The sequence below is a fragment of the Ammospiza caudacuta genome, chromosome 8 (genome assembly GCF_027887145.1).
Source record: "Ammospiza caudacuta isolate bAmmCau1 chromosome 8, bAmmCau1.pri, whole genome shotgun sequence".
In the NCBI taxonomy this organism is placed as follows: domain Eukaryota; kingdom Metazoa; phylum Chordata; class Aves; order Passeriformes; family Passerellidae; genus Ammospiza; species Ammospiza caudacuta.
In genome coordinates, this window is record NC_080600.1 from 8,585,347 (window position 1) to 8,606,293 (window position 20,947).

Here is a 20,947-nt window from a genome sequence, read left to right on the forward strand (position 1 = left end):
ATTTGGGAACGTTTGGAGCAGCACTGAGTGAGCAATGCCTCAAGTCAGCTGCAGTGCCAAGGTAGTGAGAGCAGTCACTGGATGTGAAAGTGTGGCACAAGGCACTGGTCAGCACCATGCTCACCCTCTTGTCCTGCTCCCTCACAGGCCCCATCTCCTCCTCAGCCCTCTGTTAAACTCTGGTGTGGGAAGGCCATGAACTGGTGCAGTGAGTACCCTGGGAATCACCTTTCCAGAGTTAACTGAGGTGAATGGCACGCTCTCATTATTCACTGTGGTGTCTTTCTATGTGGAATAAGGATAATGACTGTTACAGATGAGAATTTTGATTAGCTGCTTCCTGTCCTGAATTCAATAAGCTGTTCTTTCCTGCTCATCTGTTCTCAAGGTCCTCAGATTTGTTGGAAAAATATCTCCTAAATGCAAAATTAAGGTGACCCTGCAGAGTAAGTTTCTGTGTTAATGTGGGGGTTTAAGATAAGTGAAACCCAAGAGACCCTCATGTCTACAGGCAGAGAACTTTTCTTCTATATGAATGGCAATTTTAGCAAACTCATTTGTTCCCTGACCTGGTACACCCTGCTGTCTGCATGTCCCAGTGGGGTGCACAGCTGTCCATAATAAGGGCAGGGAGAACTGGAGGTGAACCAAACTTGAAGGTTCACCCCAAAATGCATCCTCTTTGCAGGAAAAGGGCTTTGGGGGAGCCAGTGTGCTTCCTCAGTGGAAGCTGGCACAGGTGTCCTTTCTTCAGGCCAGCAGGTTTCACCCCACAGCAGGGCTTGTGTTAATGAAAGTCACAATTACGTTGTTTTCAGATCAAAATTGTTACTTGGCCCTTTTGGACTCAGTAAGTTCAGGCTAATTTTGAAGCAGCCTAAAAATTTCCTGCTGCACCAGTCCTGATTCTCTTCCCAGTCCTTGGAACTCCATTTCTCAGTCTTTGCTGGCCTGTAAATCCCAACACAATCTCTTGAGCCCAAGCTTCTCCAGCCTGTTTGCTGTTCTTGCTTTCTTCGTTGACCTTTATTTTTCTGCCATATCTTCCATCTTTTGCAGAATTTCTGTCTTGAGTTTTCTTTCCTTCCCATATAGATCTGTGAAATTGTTTTATCATTTTAAAGGGGTTTATATTTGAAAATTTTGTTTGTGGGTGGTATTTACAAAATAATTTGGTTTGGGTTTTTTTTATTTTCATATCAATGCTCAGGTGTAACAATGTTACAAATGGATGAAAAAAAAGAATAGGACTTCAGGAGGTTCAAAATTAATCCATAGATCTGCTGAACTGGGATGTCATGCTAAGATCTGTATTTGGGTATTGCATCAAAAGCCAAGGTAAAGATTTTATTCCATGTTCTGGAATGGGACTATGTGGGGGTGTGTATTCCCAGCAGGGGAATGACATACCACATTAATGGACTCCACATGTCTGCTGTACAGAGGGACTTCCATTGGGAGAACAGTTTTCACCATGATTTGATTCAATACAGACTTTTGGTTTCCTTTAAGTGCATGTGCTAACAAGAAAAAGGGAGAACCACAAGACTGGCCTGTTCAGGAGTTGTCAACAAAGAAGAAATGGTATTTTTAAAGCTCTTAAAAATATTTAAGTCTGTTTATCAACAGAATTTACCTAGTAAAAGCCCACCAGACTCTTATGTGTAATTTATCTTGCTTTCCTAAAGTTTACAAAAAGATATTCCTCTTGAGTGACCTGTGGCTTTTAACCATTTAATCAGCAGGCCAGACCTCATCTGTGGAGCTGAGCTCTGAACAGCCTGAGCTCTGCACTGCTGGCAAGGGAGGCCAGCTGAACAAACCTTCAGTGAGACCCAGCTGAGGTCAACAGATCCTCTCCTAATGAGTGTATTTCTATGTGGTGTTGCAGTGCACTCCTGCCTGAGGTGTACCTGAACAAACTGAGCTTGTTAATTATTCATTTAGGTGGTAAGAAAATGTGCTTTCACATTTTGCAGCCCTTAATTGGGACAGAAAAAATGAAGTTATTTGTTTGCTTACTTTGTAGTTCTTTTTTCCAGCTGTCTCATTCTGCAGAGTGCACTTTATAAACAAGGGCTGCACATATCCATGTGCTGATCTGTAGCACTTCCAAGTCCAAATGTAGCACAACAGTTGGTGCAGGTTGTCCATTGATTCTTGATGTTTGACCTGGAGAATTGACTCTGAAGAGAAAACAGAGTTTTACCGGACTGCTGCGTTCGAAACACAAATCATTTGATGAGCAAATGTTTTTTTCTGGTCAGAATATTGGAGCTAAAATGTCACTGCCATGTGAAAGAAGGGAAGAGTTAAAAGTGCTGAGAATGTAATTATAGGTGTTTACAGTATTGCCATTGTGTTAAACTGTCCAGACCTGTGAGATTTTGTGTTGCAGTTGTGCTTGACCCTAGAGTTCTTGCATGCTAACCTAACGTAGAAGATTAGCCTCTTTGCATGCAGCTGGCTGCTGCTACTGCTGGGACAAGCATGTTGTGTGAGAATGCCCTAAGTGCCCTGGCTGCAGCCCCCTGCCAGCCCTGCTGGGCCTCGTGTGCTGTGGTACGTGCCCTAACTCCCCATCAGTAGTCACTAACCTGAGCGGGCCAGCCTCGTGTCTCAGATGTGCTCCCGACGCGCCGCCGCTCGGTCAGCACTGAACTCTCCCTTTTCTCTTCCAGACAGGCTGAAAAGGCTCATTGATGAACGGGAGTCCTTGCTAGACCAGGTAATCACAGGGCAAGGGAGGGATTAAGGAAACAAAAACAGCCCAAACACAAGGTGTGGATCAGCAGCACTGTGGTCTGGTTGCTCTTGCTGCCCACTCTGTTCTTCCTCCAAAACATTCCTCCCGTGTGTTAGCTCAGGATACATGGAAGATATGACCCTCTTATTTCTGAATAACAGTCCTTCAGTCCTTCTCAATAGTAGTCCTTCAGAAGTCCTTGGCCATGGCTCAGAAATTGTAGAAGCAAGTCTCTCCAGGAGTAAGCCCTCCCCTCTGCTGGGTCTGTGGGTGAATGGGCCTTTTGGAAAGGTTTGGTGGAGGAATTGCAGATGGGTAAAGAGCAATTAAAGGAATTATTGCCATGGTATTCTGTGACCGTGTTCACAGGGGTCTTAGGATGAGGGAAGAGATGAGGATCTGACTCCATGTTTCAGAAGGCTTGATTTATTATTTTATGATATATATTACATTAAAACTATACTAAAAGAATAGAAGAAAGGATTTCATCAGAAGGCTGGCTAAGAATAGAATAGGAAAGAATGATAACAAAAGCTTGTGGCTCAGACAGAGAGTTCAGAGACAGAGCTCACTCTGATTGGCCATTAATTCCAAACATCCAACATGAGCCAATCCCAGATGCACCTGTTGCATTCCACAGCAGCAGATAACCATTGTTTGCATTTTGTTCCTGAGGCCTCCCAGCTTCTCAGGAGGAAAAATCCTAAGGAAAGGATTTTCCATAAAAGTTGTCTGCGACAGTATTCCATAGTGGCTAAAAAGCTTATTCAAAAAACTTCAGCTGATCTGTTGCCCTGCAGGACACTCTGTGCTTTCATTTATGCTCAGTGACCTTGGCCTTGAGACTCGCATGCAACCAAAGACAGCTTTGGGAGTTTTTAAGAATGTTTTACATGAATGTACCTGCAGAAGATTTATGGCTTTTCTAATAAACCAGTCATTTTTCACTGATTGTTTTGATCCTGAACTTGTACATAAGCACTGATGTGTAAAATACTGTGAGTTGTTTGCCAAAATACTTTCTAGGATATTACAAAGTAACAGAAGATTTTTTGGAATTTCTGCTTTAAAAATTCATAATTTGTTTTATAATACTGGAGTGAATTCAAGCCACAATTTCCCTTAGTGATTTTAATAACTATTTTCTGTCCTTCAGATTAAAAAATTAAAGGGACAGCTGGAAGAAAAGCAAAGGAATGGCAAGATGGAAAATACACAGTCCGAAGATGAAGTTCTGGAAAACGGGACAGATATGCACATGATTGACCTCCAAAGTGAGCTGTATTTTGGTTTTAAGAGAATTTTGTGCCCTGCATGTGAGTGAGAAAATGTATCAGTACAATAATAAGCACATGGCTCTGAGTAAGAATGAGCCTTCAGTTCCAAGGGAGCTTTGCCCTTGGAGCAGCCATGCACCTCTGCAGAGGTGAGGGAATTAGGAGCCTTTGTTTAGGATTGCAGATGGAAATCTCTGTTATTGCTCCTCAGCAGAGCTGGGGGGAGTTCAGATTAATTCTGCCTTCAGAGTGGTTGGCAGGAGTCAGGCAGGACTGGGAATGGTGCCTCTCTGCTGGGCACTTTCTGAGAGAACTACTCTCCTATTGTCCCATGTAGATCCCTGATGCATGGAAATTTTACCACAGACTTGTTAGAAACTGTTCACACTTGTTCTGACATCTCTGATAAATCTGCGATTCTTTTAGGAGATGCCAACAGACAGATCAGTGATCTCAAATTTAAACTAGCAAAGTCTGAGCAAGAGATAACAGCATTGGAGCAGAATGTAAGTTTTTGGCTTGTTCTGTTTGTTCAAGCATGGTGAGAATACAAAGAGAAAGTGTGTTTCGATAAATGATAAATGAAATTATGTTTACTGTGATTTTCCCTTAAAATAAGAAACGGGAGTGTTGGAGCATGAGGGCCACTATGACATTTATGTATGGGGAAGAAGGAATATATTATTCCTCTGTACTGAAGGAAGAATGGTCAAAAACAAAAAAGTACCTGGTGAACTCTGCTGAACATTTCCTTATGCCTAGCTGTCAACAGGTTTTAAATGGTTCCCAGCATGTGATGTGGTAGAGATGGAGTTTACACACAGCTGTTCCATTTTGATTGTTTGCTCTTGTCCAGGGTACATCAGCAATGCTCTTGCTAAGAGAAATGTGGTCAATGGACTGTATTTTTTGTTGCTGGAAGCATATTAAATATGGATGTGTACAAAAGTCAGCAGTAAATTACTGTTGCCAGGCTTCCTTGGTGTTGTTTTCTTCCCTTTTATTTTATCAAAGAGGAGTTAGCATCTCTCTGGTTATTCCTTGAGTACTAGTGGAAGAGTAAAGCTTCAGAGTAACTTCCTGATACAGCTTCTCATCCCAGCCTTTGCCTTCACCTCAGGTAATACGACTGGAAGGCCAGGTAGCCCGCTACAAAACTGCTGCTGAGAATGCTGAGCGAATAGAGGATGAACTGAAGGCAGAGAAACGCAAACTGCAGAGAGAGGTAACTCCCCCTGCGAGCTGTCACAGCTCAGCCTGCTCCTGTGGGGGAAACCTGCTTCCCTGGGTGTTTTAGGGGAGGAACACCTTTCGTGGCACAGCAAGGGATGAGCATCTCATTGCTTTAGTGCTTTAGTTACTCCTTCTAAGTGTGCAACCAAGTTTTCAGCACTCAAACTGGAGGAACAGTCATGGCTGTGAGCTCCCACTGCCTTTTCACCGTTCCTTCCCCACCTGACTTGCTAAAGGGATGTGAGTTGTTCTTTGTGAGCCTGTTTGCCTTTCCCTGGCAATCTGTTCAGGCCTGTCTGGGGTAGTGTGGCTGTGCACAGGCTCTGACTGTGCCTCTGTCTCCTTAGAGCCTGAATACCTTTATCAGCTTCTCTATCACTGCCTCCAGAGGTGCTTCTTTGATTTTTTTTCCCCAGTATGGCTCCTTGCTTGTTCTAAATATCCTTCTGCTTTGCTGCCCACATTGTTCTGTGCAGTCCAGCTCTCTCTCCCTACCCCGATCTCATGGATACATTGATACATTCCAGCAAAATGAACATTACCCCTGGTGTCTAGGACAACATTTGTTCTCAGAAAGAAGTAAAACTGAATGTCAAAACTCACCTGAGAGAGCAAAACTCTGACTGCATAGAGCACATCCATGCAGCTATCCTGAATAATAATTCACCTCTGTCTTCCCCAGCCTGTGCTGCAGATTTATGGTCTGCCTCTTTATGCTTATGCAGGGTTTTATAGGAAACTGAGGCTGTGGATAGAGTTCTAGGAACCAGAAACACAAAAGCTGGGCAGTGAGACAGGTGTACATCACCCAGAGCCTTGTGCTTCTGGGTTGAGGGAAATTCTGTGATTCTCTGGGAATCTCCTGCTCCACAGGAGTAACCTTCTGTCCATGGTGACTGCCTCAAGCCAAATCTAGACTTGGGAGACCTCATTTCTTCTTACCTTGGTCTTTTCTGTTCAGCATTCTGTAAATACCCTGGGTTCTTGACAGTGTGCTTAAATACCTGTGTGTGTGGCCTGCAAAGCAGTTTAACTCTGCTGAAGGAATTTTCAGATGCTTTATGTTCCGAGTTAATGTGGTTAGTTAGCCTTGACAACCACAAACCTTGCTGTGCCTTTGCAAAGGGATAACACGGTGAAAGTCACGGTGTTTTTCTGCTTCCTTCAGCTCCGTTCAGCACTGGACAAAACCGAGGAGCTGGAGGTCAGCAACGGCCACCTGGTGAAGCGGCTGGAGAAGATGAAGGCCAACCGGAGCGCTCTGCTGTCCCAGCAATAGCCAGCCCTTCCCGCTGCTCGGAAGCGGAACGCCGCCGCTGCCCGGGACGCTTGGTGCCACCGCCTCCTGAGACCAGGCCGCCCCAGCTCCTGCTCTGTGCCTCCCCACGCAGATCCCAGCCTGCTGCACTACATCCATAGGAGGAGTGATGTGATGTGATGTGATGTGATGATCCACGTGGCTGTGCCCGCGGGAGCCCTCCCACGCCGAGCTCTGGGGCGCTCCAAGTACAACGCCTAAGAAGCACATGGAATTCTCCATCCTGAGGGCACAGCAGCCATTTATTGCCGTTTAAAATGGCACTCAAAGAAAACACTTCTGACTAGAATTTTGTGTCTTGCTGAAAATTTTAAAATGAACACTGTAAGTTTTGGGACTTTTCTCATGAGAGTATCTGTAATTTAGTGACTACGGTAGAGTTATTCATAGTAGGTTTTTCATTTACAAATCACTGTGGAACCACAAGCCATTACAAAGCAAAACTCCTTCAGTGGAAACCATGGAAGAAGATGGTCTTGGAAGCAAAAGTGACCTTAAATGACTTTGCCAATAAAAAAAATGTGTTTGGAGGGATTTTTGCACCAGTAGAATCGTGAGACTCTTTTATTTCAGGGTAAATAGGCAATAGCTTCATTGAATTTTCAATTTTTATTTGTATTATTTAATCCCTGCTCTTGGAGTCGAAGTAAATGACTTTCAAAGGATGTAAGGTTGCATTAATAAACCAGCATAAGGCCGTGTTTTCAGAAATGGTGGGGTTTGCACTTGGGTCACTCTCTTTGGTGCATTTATCAAAGCAAGTGTCATTTGCTTAAACAAAATACGTAATGGGTTTTTTACATCAGAAACTATCTACCGGTCCATGACCTACTAGGAAACGATGCCGCTACAAAATACAAGTCTGATTTTTAAAAGAATAACTGCTAAGTAAAGAAGCACTTTAGAAAATATTACTGCCTATGGGTTTTCTACAACTACGGAAGTAGCGAGTTATCTCCTTCTAGGATCACCGCGGAGGTTTCCCATTCTCCCGCAGAGCAGCGCAACCCGGTGAATGCTGCGGGCAATCCTTGCGTGTGTAACAATGGCACACGGCCAGCACTACAGCTCTGCTTCACCAGAACTCATTCTGAATGTACTACTCAAAGGAGAGCAGCAGCTACCCCAGGAACAAGGCTGCCCGTCCCACCTCAGCCCTAACAGGAAAGCCGGTCCCTCTGCGAGCCGCTCGCGAGGTGGAGCAGCGTCTCCTGTCCCCTTGTGGCTGCCTCAAGAGCTTCTACCAAGCCAAATCCACGCCCAGGAGATCACATTTCTTCCTAACTTGGTCTTCAGACCCTGCAATCCAGGTCTTTCCCCAGCCTCCTCCTCGCAGACGGGAGGTTAGAGCAGGAACCGCTGCTGTTTCCAACACAAGGGGGTCTCTGGTATCTTCCTCGAGCACCTTCACGAATTCAGTAAACCAAAACCGCTGTCTGAATGTGTTTCTGTGGTTTGGCTAGGAAACAACACCCTCGTCTTCATCTCTTCCAAGTGCACAAGGAAAATTTAGGAATGAAGTACTGACATTATTATTCCAGGAAAAGGATGAAGGCTTTTTTTTGTGCCCCTGGGGAATTTAATTGTTGATGAAATGTGGTGAAACGTGGTTTGGAAGGAATATTTTTAAATTAAATTTCTACTCCAGTTAGGGCTTTGGGTTTTTGGGGTGTTTTTTTTATTGTTTTTGAGAGGAACATTCAGGTGCAGAGCCAGGTTTCTTGTGGAATACCTCAAAATGGCTGTGGATACCAATTTACAATTTTCTGTGCATGACTTGTGTAATTTCTGGTGTACAAAGCCTCGGGGGCCTAAAAAACAAGCAAAGGGATTTTCAGAATGCAAACAAAGATGCTAAATACGACATCTTACCAATGGTAAGGTGTGTGATTGCCACCAGTCATCACTTCATTTGTGGCAGCAGTGAAAGCTGCCTCTCCTGGCAAGGCTCAGGAGAAACAACCCAGCAACCAAGCGTTGGTCCAAAAGGCAAAAAAATAACACTTTGTTCATCAAAAAGGGATGTGTTTATCATTTTGAAGTAGATTTCATCTCACACCCCATAAGCATCAACCTCATGACGGAAATCAGATGTGTATTTCACCCTGGATATGCTCTTAGTAGAAACCTTTGTGTGTGATAAAGTAGGTGAATGTTGAAGCCACATTTCCCCCCTCCCTCTCCCCTAACTTTCAGTATGACTTAGCATTAGAATAAGGGAAGAAAAAGAACTGGTTGGTTTACTGCAAACTGTTCTGTGTTTTTCTGTGAAGAATGTACAACAACAGGGCTTTGAATGGTGATAATAGCACATGTCCCAGTCCTAAAATTTGAGCACCAAACGAGAGAACCTCGGTACCCTGAGAGCGGGGCTGAGGTGGCGGCAGCCGGGCGAGGAACAGCTCCTGGGGGAACCAGGACGGGTTTTCCTACAACTTCTGTTTCAATTTCTTATCCTCTGTTTTATTTTTAAATGTTACATGATTTTTATCGCTTGCAAATGGAATGTTACCCAAAATGTTTTTGGTTTTGTTTTTGTTGGGTTTTTTTCCCCCCAGTCGCTCTGTTAGGAAATGTGAGCGTGGAAAAGGAAATTCATTATGAGCAGAACTCGCCAATAAAATGTCACTTGTTTGGGTAGTTTTTATGGAGTGGTCTGTCCATGCTGATGTTACCAGTACACGTTCTCTTGGAAAATACAGAAAATTCAGAGTGATATGAGTGTAACAACTCATTTTCCTTTACAAAACATTGCTGCAGGATGACACAAAACATGAGCAACACTGATTGGGACATGTACAAATTCAGGGGCTTGTGTGACTGAGGGCAATGGTGTGAGATGTACCTCCAAATATCAGTGGTTTTTGTGGCAGAATGTGACATGCACCTCCAAATTTCAGCATTTTAATAGCCAGGTGCACTTGGGTAGTTGGAGGACAGAGGCAGTCCCCTATCAGGAGAAATTTGAATGGTGTTGCTAATTGGATTCATTCTCCAATTTTATTTATGGTGAACACAGAGGTAACCCACACAGTAGCTTTCCCTGAAGAATCCTTCACGAAGACTCCTTCACAACAGGAGGTAGCTTGGTTCATCAAAAATATATTATTTTAGTATTAAATGTCCTCTTGCCCTGATATGTTACCAGAGCTGTCACTTACATGAAAGAGACTAAGCAAGAGGGTAGTGCTTCACTTTAGATGCTCTAAACCATCGTATGTCTCTGAAGGCTAATTTTAGGCAACTGAGTGATGTTTTACACACTTCATTACAACCTTTACACATGTGTTTAAATGAAGAAGCAGAGCCCCTTGCACAAGTAACATGGACCTGTGTGGCAGGTAAGTTTGTCTGCGCTCCTTCAGCCTGGAAACTTTCAGGTAGGTTTTAATGTGTGCCAAAGGAGGTTAGAGCTGGTTATTAGGAAAAGTTCTTCCCCCAAAGGGTGGGTTGGGCACTGAACAGGCTTCCCAGTGAATAGTCACAGCCCCAAAGCAAAATTCAAGGAGCTGCCAGAGTTTGGTCAATGCTCTGAGGCACAGGGTGGGATTAGTGGGGTGTCCTGTGCAGGGCTGGGGGTTGGACTCCATGATCCTTGTGGGTCCCTTGCAGCACAGGATAATTCTGTGGGTCTGTAGTAGCCGCACAAGAGCTGCTGCTCTCCCTCCCCGCTGGCCGGCCGGGCTTTGGTCTGTCAGTGCTCAGCGGCGGGAGAGCCGTGAGGGGAGAGAAGGGACCGTGAGGAGAGAGAAAGAACCGTGCGGGGAGAGAAAGGTCCATGAGGAGAGAGCAGAGACCGTGAGGGGAGAGAAAGGTCCGTGAAAGGAGAGAGAAGGAGCCGTGAGGCGAGACAAGGGACCGTGAAGGGAGAGAAGGGACCGTGAGGGGAGAGCAGAGACCGTGAGGAGAGAGAAGGGTCCGTGAGGAGAGAGAAGGGACCGTTGAGGGAGAGAAGGGACCCAGAGGAAAGAGACCGTGAGGGAAGAGAAGGGACCATGAGGGGAGAGCAGAGACCGTGAGGGGAGAGAAAGGACCGTGAGGAGAGATAAAGGACCATAAGGAGAGAGAAGGGACCGTGGGAGGAGAGAAGGGTCAGTGAGGGGACAAAAGGGCCGGTGAAGGGAGAGCCGTGAGAGGACACGGCGGTACTGCTGCTGAGGGAATATGGCTGTACTGGCTCTGAGGGAACACGGCGGCCGCGTCTTTGAGGGGATGGAGCGGTACTGTCTCTGGGGGGATATGGCAGCACCACGTTTGAGAGGATACAGCGGTACCGATACTGGGGGGATATGGTAGTACCGGATCTGAGAGAACACGGCAGCACCGATTCTGGGAGGACACGACGGTACCCCTTCTGGAGGAGTATGACGGTACCGCCTTTGAGGGGATACAGCGGTACTTTCTCTGAGGGGATATGGCGGTACCGATACTGGGGAATATGACGGTACCGCCTTTGAGGGGATACAGCGGTACCGATTCTGGGGGGACACGGCGGTTCGCCTTTGAGGGCATACAGCGGTACCAATTCTGGGGAAATATGGCGGTAGCGCCTCTGAGGGGACACAGCGGCCCCATTTTCTGAGGGAAGGGGGGAGGAGGCGCCCGCGGCAAGAGCGGGCTCCGCGCCGGCCAATCAGGCGTCGGAGCGCTGCGGGCCGCAGCCAATGAGTGCGGGGCGCGGCGGCGGGCGTTGGCTGCGCGTGTGTGGCGGGGCCGTGAGGGCTGCGGGCGGACGGTGACCGGAGCGGGCCTGGGGCTTCGTGCGGGCCGTGGCTGCAGCGAGCCCGGGACTTCGTATGGTGTGTGACCGGAGCGGGCCCGGGGCTTCGTGCGGGCCGTGGCTGCAGCGAGCCCGGGGTTTCGTGTGGTGTGTGACCGGAGCGGGCCCGGAGCTTCGTGCGGGCCGTGGCTGCAGCGAGCCCGGGACTTCGTGTGGTGTGTGACCGGAGCGGGCCCGGGGCTTCGTGCGGGCGGCGGGGCCGCGCCTCAGCCTGCCGTGGAGCTGCGGTGAGACGCCGTTCTCCGGTCTGAGGGTATCCCCCGGGCGAGCGGGAGCACCGGGCTGCCCTCAGGGCTCCTCAGCCGGCGCTGCGGCCGGGGTGGGCTCGGCTGTGGTTCAGCGTTTGGTTCTGTCACTAACAGCGACAAGGAGGGGTTATTGTATCTTATCTGTAGTGTGGAGGTGTTTCGGTTCTTGTTCTCAAGGGAAAAGTGAGGGGGAAAAGTCACTTCTCTGTAGTAATAATGCGATTTCTGTACAGGTATCTGGGATGTGCTTTGGCAGCATTCGGCTTTTTAATTCCACAGAGTTGCTCAAGCTTCAGTTTGGGGGTGAAGGTAAAGTTAGTGTAGTAAAAAAGGACAACGTTTCTGAGGCAAAAATAACTGTAGAAGTGTATAATTAAACCGTGGAAGTGTTCAAGACCAGGTTGGATGAGGCTTGGAGCAACCTGGGATAGTAGAAGACTTGAATATTTGAACATTAGTCCTTATTCCCTCCCACCCCTTGGGGAAGGGCTGTCAGAGACAGTGACTGGAATTGGGATGTGTCATTTAAGTAGTTTAGAAAGCAGACATAATTGAGAAATACAGCTAATGTTTTTATGTATTCCTTTCTTTGTTAGAAGTTTCTGAGGGAAGGCAGAGAAGAATTGACAATATTTCTAAGAAATAAGCTTCACAGAGAACATCTTCCATCCCTACATGCTTTCTCTCTGCTTTTTATTGGTATTTGGTATCAAACTGGGTTTTCTGCAAGTTCAGAGCAGGTGTATTGCTTTAGTCTGGTGAATTGCACAGCTTCTTTCTATTGCTAAATGACTTTCCTATGTTCCTTTATAACTGATGGTAAAGATTCTCAAATTTTCTTGAGGTTTTGTCCCTGGTAAGTTTCTTAATTCAGGGGAGGCAAGAAGAGAAATATGCTTTGATTTCCCCCTTGTCCAACACCCAAGGGGTTTTTAGATTTTGGGAGGCACAGAGCTCAAACTTCACCTCTTCCTTAATAGAAGCAACCTCTATTTTAACCCTTTGTGTGCTGTATGGTGTCACAGGGATTCCACCAGTTCAGGAATCAGCTCTTGGGATTTCTTTAGGAAGGTGCTATAGAATTCCTCCGTGCATGCAGTAGGTGAAAAGAGGATGGTTAATTTAATTATCAAATTAATTTAATTTTATTGTTTTGAGAGGAACATTCAGGTGCAGAGCCAGCCAATTAATTTAATGTGTTTTTTTGTTAATTTAATGTAATTTTTTTGTCCTTCTGTACGCTATGGAGCATCTTGAACTTCTCTTCAATTTTATTAAGGCAGGAAGAGCCAAGCCAGTGACTTTGAGTTGTGTGGTTCCCTCTGAGGAGCAGCAGGAGCTCCTGTTGGTGCCATGGAAGTGGAGAAGAGCAGCAGGAGGAGCTGCTTCACTCAGACCTCCTGCCTGGGTGCAGATTTAGGGGAGGACTCACAGCTGGAGTATCTCAGTGCTCACGAGGAGTACGAGGAGGAGAAGAGCAACTGGAGTGAGTTTTCTGAGCAGGAGGAGGTTGCAGAGGTGAAGGCTGTGCCACCCCGAATCATAGCAGGAGAAGAAGATTCTGGAAAGAGCCTCAGACCCAGCCAGAGCGTGGCAGTGGAGCCAGACATTGCTTTCCTGCCTCCCAGCAAGGAGGCCCAGCCCTGCAAACAGGGAGAGCCCTCCTACTTCAGCAGCTGTGAAAAACCAGCTCATGGCACCAGCAGCACTGCAGAGGGTGCTGAAACCCAGCTCCCAGCCCCTGAAATCCTCCCTGGCAAGAACCCTGTGGAAGCTGCAGATAAATCCTCTGCTGGGAGGTCAGAGCGTGGTGACGCCCTGAGGAGTGTCCCCAGTGTGGCTGTGGATGCTGGCTCTGATCCCAGGGCTGGATTCCCAGCCAGCAGAGGCAGCAGTGCCCAGGTGTGTCTGTGCTCCAGGGCAGTGAGCACAGAGGGGACCGTGGTGAGCAGAGCTCATGAGGGGTGGCTGGGTCAGACCTCTGTGGATGCTGCTTCCAACACGGAATGGCCCACAGGAGCTCTCAGCTCACGCCTGCAGGTCAGTGATACTAAACAAGAAGGGCCACCAGGCCAGCTTGACACAACTTTCATTAATTTTAACTTGTCTCCATGGGTGTTAATCTGCAAGTTTTGACTTCTTTTTTTCTTTTTGAAAAGGAGGAATTCAAAGATCATCTTAACTGGAAGACAGGCACTGACAGGTGGGTCAGGAGTTGTTCTTGGTTTTGGAATTTGAGATCCTGCATCAGAGGCTTTTTCGTGTTTTCTGTGGCTTGGCAAAACTGATGGAATTAAAAGCTTGCTGGGCACCATTTTGTGCTGCAGGGGCTTGAACAGGTGAGAAGAGTGAGCTGAAGACTTCCTGAAGTTGAACAAATACCAAAGCAGCCTTGTTCTGCAGTTGCAGACCTCCAGAGATCCTTCCCATCCTAAACTATTCCATGGCTGTGGAAACAAAATAAGTTGTGTTTGCAGATCCACAGCATTGCTAAGTTTCTTTTTCTTCTTAAGGCTTCACTTTCTGAATAGAAATTATGATGTGCTTGTGCAGTTCTCACCTCTCTGATAAAACTGACTGTAATCCTCACAGTTATTATTGTGGGCTAAACAGGATTTTCCTTAAATCAAACCAGAAATAGCTTCTGGTGAGCTCCTTGCTTCGAAATAAAACACCACAAACAAAATCTTGAAGCCCTGGAATAATTATTCTGTTATTGTGATTATTATTTTAAAGGCCAGCACATCCCAACAAGCAAACTGGGAAGAATTGTGCATCAAGCTGCTGTCAGAGCGTCCTGCAGAGAGCGATTGAAGCAGAGCTGCAGCTCCTGGCCATCCATTATGAGATGTGCTACCAGCACTGCTTGAAGGTTTATGAGCTGGCTTTGGAGGAAAACACCTGTCTTGGGAGGCACGTGCTGTAATGTCCTTTAAAATAAAATGGGTGACTGGTTAGCCGGCAAAAATTGCTAGATGGTGCTGGTGGAGTCTATCCATAGCTGCTAGGAGTGTTTATGATTAGTGGTGTTATCCAGAGGGACCCCCAAGCCTTATTTCCAGCCCTAATTTTTTTGTAGCATTCACAGTCTCAAAATCCTGCTTTTTTCCCAGGAATAAAACTCAAGTTAATTCAGTTAATTCATGTTCTATATACTATAATCTTAGAGAGGAATCTTTAAACCCTGTAAAATCTTTGGGCATCTCCAGAAGCTGTAAAATCAATGAAATGTCTCAGTTGTTGTTGCTTTCTCACCCATATTTTAATAGCTGTGAGAAGAAGGCTGAGTTATATTCGTCTCTGCTGCTGGCTTTGGATGAACTGGACAATAATTACAGCACCATGAGAAAGGAAATAAACACGGGCACACCTTTAAATGAACTTCCACCACTGTCAGTTGAGCTGAAGTTTCCCCCCCTCTCTTCCTTTTACATTGCCGCCAAGGTAACTTCTTAACTGTTTGATGCTTTTCATAGAAATTGTTTTATAATTAAGATAATTACAGTTAAATCTTTCTCCTTTTTTTTGACAGTTTTTCAGAAAGATTCTTTACTATGAGTAAGTAGTTTTCATTTGTTGTTGTACTTACCAAGTTAACTGAAGAATGAACATATAAGATGTTAAACCTATAATTTCTTTATCTCAGGATGCATTTTGTTGTTTCAGGCTGTTTGGCTGAAACATCAACGTTGCCCTGTGGGTACAATGGTTTTATTTTAAGGGTATTTTTCCTCTGTGGTGTTCTAATATGCAAAGCAGGGAGTGTCTTTACTATCTTTGTAGTAAAAGTTATCAATTTACAGGTCATTTTCCAGATTCCCTGCTTTCACTTCTAAAAATCTTTGTCTACAGTTACAATGGCACTAAGCAACAAAAAACTCCCCAAAAAATCCCACACCACAAAAACCAAAAAGACTTTGCTGCCAGCAGAGATAATATCAAGCATACAGATAATATTAAAAGATAATTTGAAGCTGTTTTGCCAAGATTATCATTCAGATATGAAAAATGATAGAAAAATAACCTTTTATTTCAGGCAGGTACATGACAGAACACGTTCAGGGACCCCATCCAGTGACTCTCTGTAAGTGGAGATGAAAACAAATCTGACAGTAAGTTTTTACTGAACTGAGTTAACTGCCAGAGACTGCTTGAAGTTTCCTGTTGAGCATGAGTGAAGTTAATAAAAAAAAAGCAAAGGCAGTTGTTTTGTTTTGTAAATAATGAGTCAAAGTTGCACAGGTATTTTAAATTGTAAGGAATACATCTGAACATCACACAGAAAACCATTAAGATATAATGAAAAAAGCCAAAATTTATTAATTATGTTAATTTTACTGTGAGCTTCTGGAAATATTTGAATTACTGTAGAACTTAAAATTGTTGTCCCATATTTTGTATGAAATTCTCGGATGTGTTTTAGTGATCTTTCAGGTGAAGGGAAAGCTGACTTTGAAGAACCAAAACAGCAAGAAAAGGGGATTTCTGTCAATATGGTAGGGAATTCTTCACTCCTGGGTTTTGGAGATGGTCATGCTGAGAAGTATTTTCTCCTTTTAGGTGCCTGCAAATGTGATCAGAGTCTTCAGGGCTCTCAGCCTGGGATCCTCTGCCTCTGGTTGCAAATGCAGCTCTTATGTTCACAATTTTAATTGCCCTTTCAAATTAAAATAACTTGGGGGTTCTTAAGGATGACCAGCAGATTTAACTTCTTTAAATTCACCCACTTCATGGGCTGGTGTTCTGAAAAATAACTTACAGTCAGGTGGGAGTGCTGTGATGTAACTGAAATGTGTTTGTAGGACAACTCACAGACTGATGGTGATCAGGCAGGTGACTCTGTTTCCCCTGAGAGGTGGGAAGAACTGATTAAAGATCAGGCTCTGGAACGTGGTGAGTGATCTCCTTGTAAAATAATCCTTCATTTGTGAGCTAAGCTCTCAGGGGAGGAAGGAAACCCTGTGTAAAACATGTGTATGGTAACACAGCTGCCCTTTCTGTGATGGAATGTTTATATATCAGCTATCAACGTTTATTAATAAGTAATAACAGCTCTATATTAATTAATTACATCTTTTTTAAAAGTTTCTACTTAAATTAGAATTCCAAACTAGTAATGTCACCTCTTTGAAATGTAGCACCAAGAGATGGAAGTAGCTGAAATCCTCTTCAGCACAGAAATTTGATACTCATTTATGTAACATACCATGATTTAAACTTTAACACTTGAATTTTATCCCAACTGCCAAGGCTGTGTAAAAAATGAGGAAGGAAGTGAGTATTGGTTTGATGCTAAGGAAGACTTGTCAGTGGCAGATATTTCAGTAATGTGCAAAGAAATGAAAAAGCAACAAGGAAAGCAAGACTCGATTGACTCAAGAGGTAAAGTTGTGTGCTTTAAGCTGATAACCTAAATAATGGTGTTTAATATTGGAGTGCTCTGTTCCTTCTCCAAGCTTAAGTAAACTGGGAATAAATGCCAGCTGGGGTTTCAGTTTTTCTCATTCTCTGGCAGTGAATCCTTGCACTCAGCTGAGTACAAGGATGTTCTTCGTCCATCTGTATTTTCCTTGAAAACTTCACCTGCAGTGCTCAAACTCAAATTAGTAAATGCCCAGCCAATCACATAGATGGAAATCTTCCATTCTCCTCCTTCTTTTTGTGCTTCCTTCTATGCTGAACTTTTCAGATACAAATGGTTTATGTTTGGAGGCTTGAGTCACAGTGATGGGTGTGGTGAGAAGTGCCAGGGTGTCGAAGGCAGAGAGTTTGGGGCTTCTCTGTACCAGCCTTTGCACTGGTACTGTTAATTCAGAGCTGTGTTTCCTTTTAAAATCTCAGGAAACACTCAGGGAAAGGATGTTGCACAAACTGAACTTCTGTGCTTCTCAGGACACTGATTTTCTGCTAGAATATTCTCTTCTTTCCTTTAGTTTGTTCTGAGGTTTTCTGTCTGGGCTGTCCAAAATCTGCAGAGAAGATGTCAACCCAAGAACAGCTACTAACTCTCTGCTTTCTTACATTTATTGTTAGAAGTGAAGATAGTGGTGAGTGGGAAGGAACATTCCTCTGTTCCTGTTGGTGACCCAAAGCCCTCAGTGCCTGAGGTAGGTCTGTTCTTAATTTGTAGTAGGAATTTCATGCCTCTTAAGGCTTCTTTCATACTCTGCATTTACTACCAAGTGCCCTGATCTGAAATCACCAACTCAACAGCTGGCACATTCTGTACTTGGAGATAATAAAAAGGGAAATAATTATTACTAACACTCCTTGTGTGGCAGACTGAGAGCTTTAAATCTTGTCACATAATTTTCTATCTATTAAATGTTATGCCAGGCTAGGAAAATACATTACATATTGGTAATAAATTTGTGGCAGAAGAGTGAAAGCACCATTCTTTTCCCCCTGCATTAAACTATATCAGTCCAGCTGTTTTTTTCTTAATTCTGGGACAGTTTGGAATTTCCCCATTAGCACTAGATTTTTCATCTTGTAACATCTATTTTTTAATGTAAATGTCATGTGGCTTTATACAGGAAAGATTTTGGGGTAATGGATGGGAAGGAAACTCTTGGATTTTCTAGCATAAATCCAAGAAATCTCTACATTCAGAGAGTTTTGTATTGGCTTAGCCTGGTCCTTGGAGAGTAAAGGGCAAATCAGTAATTGCTGGTGTTGCTCACATAAACCACACAGATTTGCTGTCCTTGGGGATTTCCCTTTAAACATGCTGCTCCTTTGGGAAATGGTAATTGCATCTAAGCTAAAATAAATCAGATCCAATTATTTTACTTTATTAGAATAAAGCAGGAATAAGATGAGCTTTAAGGTGCCTTCCAACCCAAACCATTCTGTGGGTCTAGGATTTCATATTTAATTATATTTTAAATTTATTTTATTATATTTATAATATTATGTATATTATGTATAGTTTATATTTTATATTTAATTATAATATATATTTTATATATTATATTAAATATAATATATAATATATAACATATATAATACATATAATATATATCATTATATATTATATCTTTTATATTTCATATTTTATATATATTATCTATTATATATTTTATAATTTATATATAATTTATATTTAATTATATTTTTAATTATATTTTTATATTTATGGTATTATATATAATTACATATATAATATATATTTCTATATATTATATATATTTATATTTTAGATTTATTTTATTTTATTTATAGTATTATATATAATTATGTATATAATTATATAAATCTAAAATAGAAATAATTATATTTGTATATTTTTATTATTATTATTATTATTACTAGTTTATATAATTATATTTTCTATTTATTTTCATAGGAACGAGGTGTTGTATTACCTGTATGATACTTAACCCATTCATTTTTCCCTTATTTTGATGCAATTCCAGGATCCTGGGGAAAATTCCCTGCAGAAAACATCCACTTGTTCCTCAGTGGAGTCATCTTGTATCTTTGTTTCTCCTTATGCACTGAACTTGAGCAGCTTTACCAAGTTAGTAAGGAGGCTTCAAGAAAAGCATCCAGAGTTTAGCAGGTCAGATATTCGGGTTCTTTTCAGCCCTGATTTGTAACTAATCACTAAATGTGTGGCACAAAACGTGATGTTAACCTTTATTTCCTCAATTCCCACAGAGCTGAAATTGTGGGGGCTGTGCAGGAGGTGAGGAGAATGAACAAAGGAGTGCTGAGTGGCTTGGCCATCAGTGCTATTGAGGAGAAGGCCTCTGCCATTCTGAGGAGTTCCACACCCTACTCTCAGTAGGAGAAACCCTGAGAAAGGTGAATATTCCAGCCTGAGGGAATGACCCACCCTGCAGCCTGACTGGGTTAATGCAGGAGGTGCCAGGGTGAATCCAGTGGAGCAGTGCTCTGTAAGGACTGGGAGCTGTAACAGGGTGCATTGTATGTGACTGGTGGTTAATTACTGAATATGGGGGTTTTGGAAGGGATTTGGAATGAGTTAGAGATGGGACCTCTTGAGTTCTTAGATGATGTGGTTTATTTTTCTCCTATATAGATAGGAAGGGTGAGTTTGGCTCATACCTTTACTGCATGGTTCAGAATGTCTTTAGTTATAAGACTTTTTAAGGCTTTATTGACCAATAAAACACTGTTAGCAAGGATATTAATCTTTTTGACGCAATTTTAAAATATTTTGTCTTACAAACTCATGCTACAGTGTAAGTTTTCTTAGCCAGTCATGTTATGACACACAAACCTAGAGTATTGCATTCTAAACTAACTACTTATATTTTTTCTGCATCTTTAAACTCTTTTTCTCTTATTAATATGTCTCTGTTTTAAACTATAAATCCACATTCTCCCTTCTAGCACCTAAGTTTGGAAGCCTTTTCCAAGGTCTCAAATCAAATCCTGTGTTTAATTCTAAGATTTGGCTTACAGGCCCAAAGTTCTGAGAGCTCCCTGTATTTTGGATTCCAACATCTGGAGTGCTTCGCTGCTGAGCTGTATGGAGAGCACTGTCACACACCTTCGGTGCACAGCTGACACCTACCGGCCAGGCCTTGTGTAGCCTCTGATCCATCCAGAAATCCCAGCCCTGGCTCCCTTCTGCATCCCAGCACTGATGGTTCCTGTCTGGGGCTCCCCTCTGCATCCCAGCACTGATGGGTTCTGGGCTGGAAACCTGACACAAGCAGACTGTGCCTTGTCTTTTTCTCACACCAATCCCTTTTGCACAATCTTGTGGCACTGCAGGAAGCTGCAGCGAGCTGAAGGTGTGAAACCACAGCCCAGAATCCCAAAAATGTGTCTGTCCATCCTTGCTTTGGGTACCTCCTAGCCGTGCCACTGCCAGGTTTCTTTGCAAAAAGGAAAAAGTCTTCGTGTTAATCTCCAGTCTGACTTTCACAGGGTTGCAGATAGGGACAGAAACTCATCCCCAAAATGTTAAAATCTTATGTTTGGAAGCGTTTTCAGTCAGTAAGGTTTTAACAGCCTTGAAATGTGTTGTGCTTTCCTTGTGGAGTGATTGTTTGGTTTTCCAGTGGTGCGTGGGCTCTGTAGTCCTAATTGTTCCTATTACAGTATGTTTTTCCTGTTGTTTTGTGTGGGAGATGATGACTTATAATAATTTTATTTTCCTCATGAGAGAGGTGTGAAATGGCCAAGTCATTACTAAATAATGGGGAGAAAAAGAATCCCCATTTTCTCTATTAAAGAGCAAGTACACAATACATTTAAGAGAAGGTGATTCTGCTCAGAGCTCACCTGCAGTTACTCAGTCTCTTTGTTGTACTTTGTTCTAGACCCTGCTGCAATTGTTGCTGGAAAGAACAGCCTTGTTTACTGTCA

The 20,947-nt window shown here is 43.6% G+C and overlaps 2 protein-coding genes across 3 annotated transcripts in view; both read left to right on the top strand.

The window, feature by feature from the left end:
• The window catches only part of LRRFIP1 (LRR binding FLII interacting protein 1), a 108,544-nt gene extending 99,330 nt beyond the window's left edge, over positions 1-9,214 (top strand). For both annotated transcript variants that reach the window (XM_058810020.1, XM_058810021.1), the window contains 5 exons: positions 2,682-2,728; positions 3,903-4,020; positions 4,450-4,529; positions 5,144-5,248; positions 6,425-9,214. In XM_058810020.1, coding sequence (XP_058666003.1) covers positions 2,682-2,728; positions 3,903-4,020; positions 4,450-4,529; positions 5,144-5,248; positions 6,425-6,535 — 461 coding nt within the window. In that variant the 3' untranslated portion in view covers positions 6,536-9,214. The remainder of the gene's footprint in view (positions 1-2,681; positions 2,729-3,902; positions 4,021-4,449; positions 4,530-5,143; positions 5,249-6,424) is intronic.
• A 3,741-nt stretch (positions 9,215-12,955) lies between these two features.
• On the top strand, positions 12,956-20,947 carry RBM44 (RNA binding motif protein 44). The gene is made up of 13 exons (XM_058809328.1): positions 12,956-13,642; positions 13,762-13,805; positions 14,339-14,515; positions 14,872-15,046; positions 15,135-15,160; positions 15,639-15,686; positions 16,026-16,098; positions 16,405-16,495; positions 16,853-16,984; positions 17,636-17,709; positions 19,021-19,166; positions 19,265-19,411; positions 20,036-20,947. The coding sequence occupies exons 1-12, from the start codon at positions 12,956-12,958 to the stop codon at positions 19,392-19,394; spliced, it is 1,803 nt and encodes a 600-aa protein (XP_058665311.1). The 3' UTR covers positions 19,395-19,411; positions 20,036-20,947.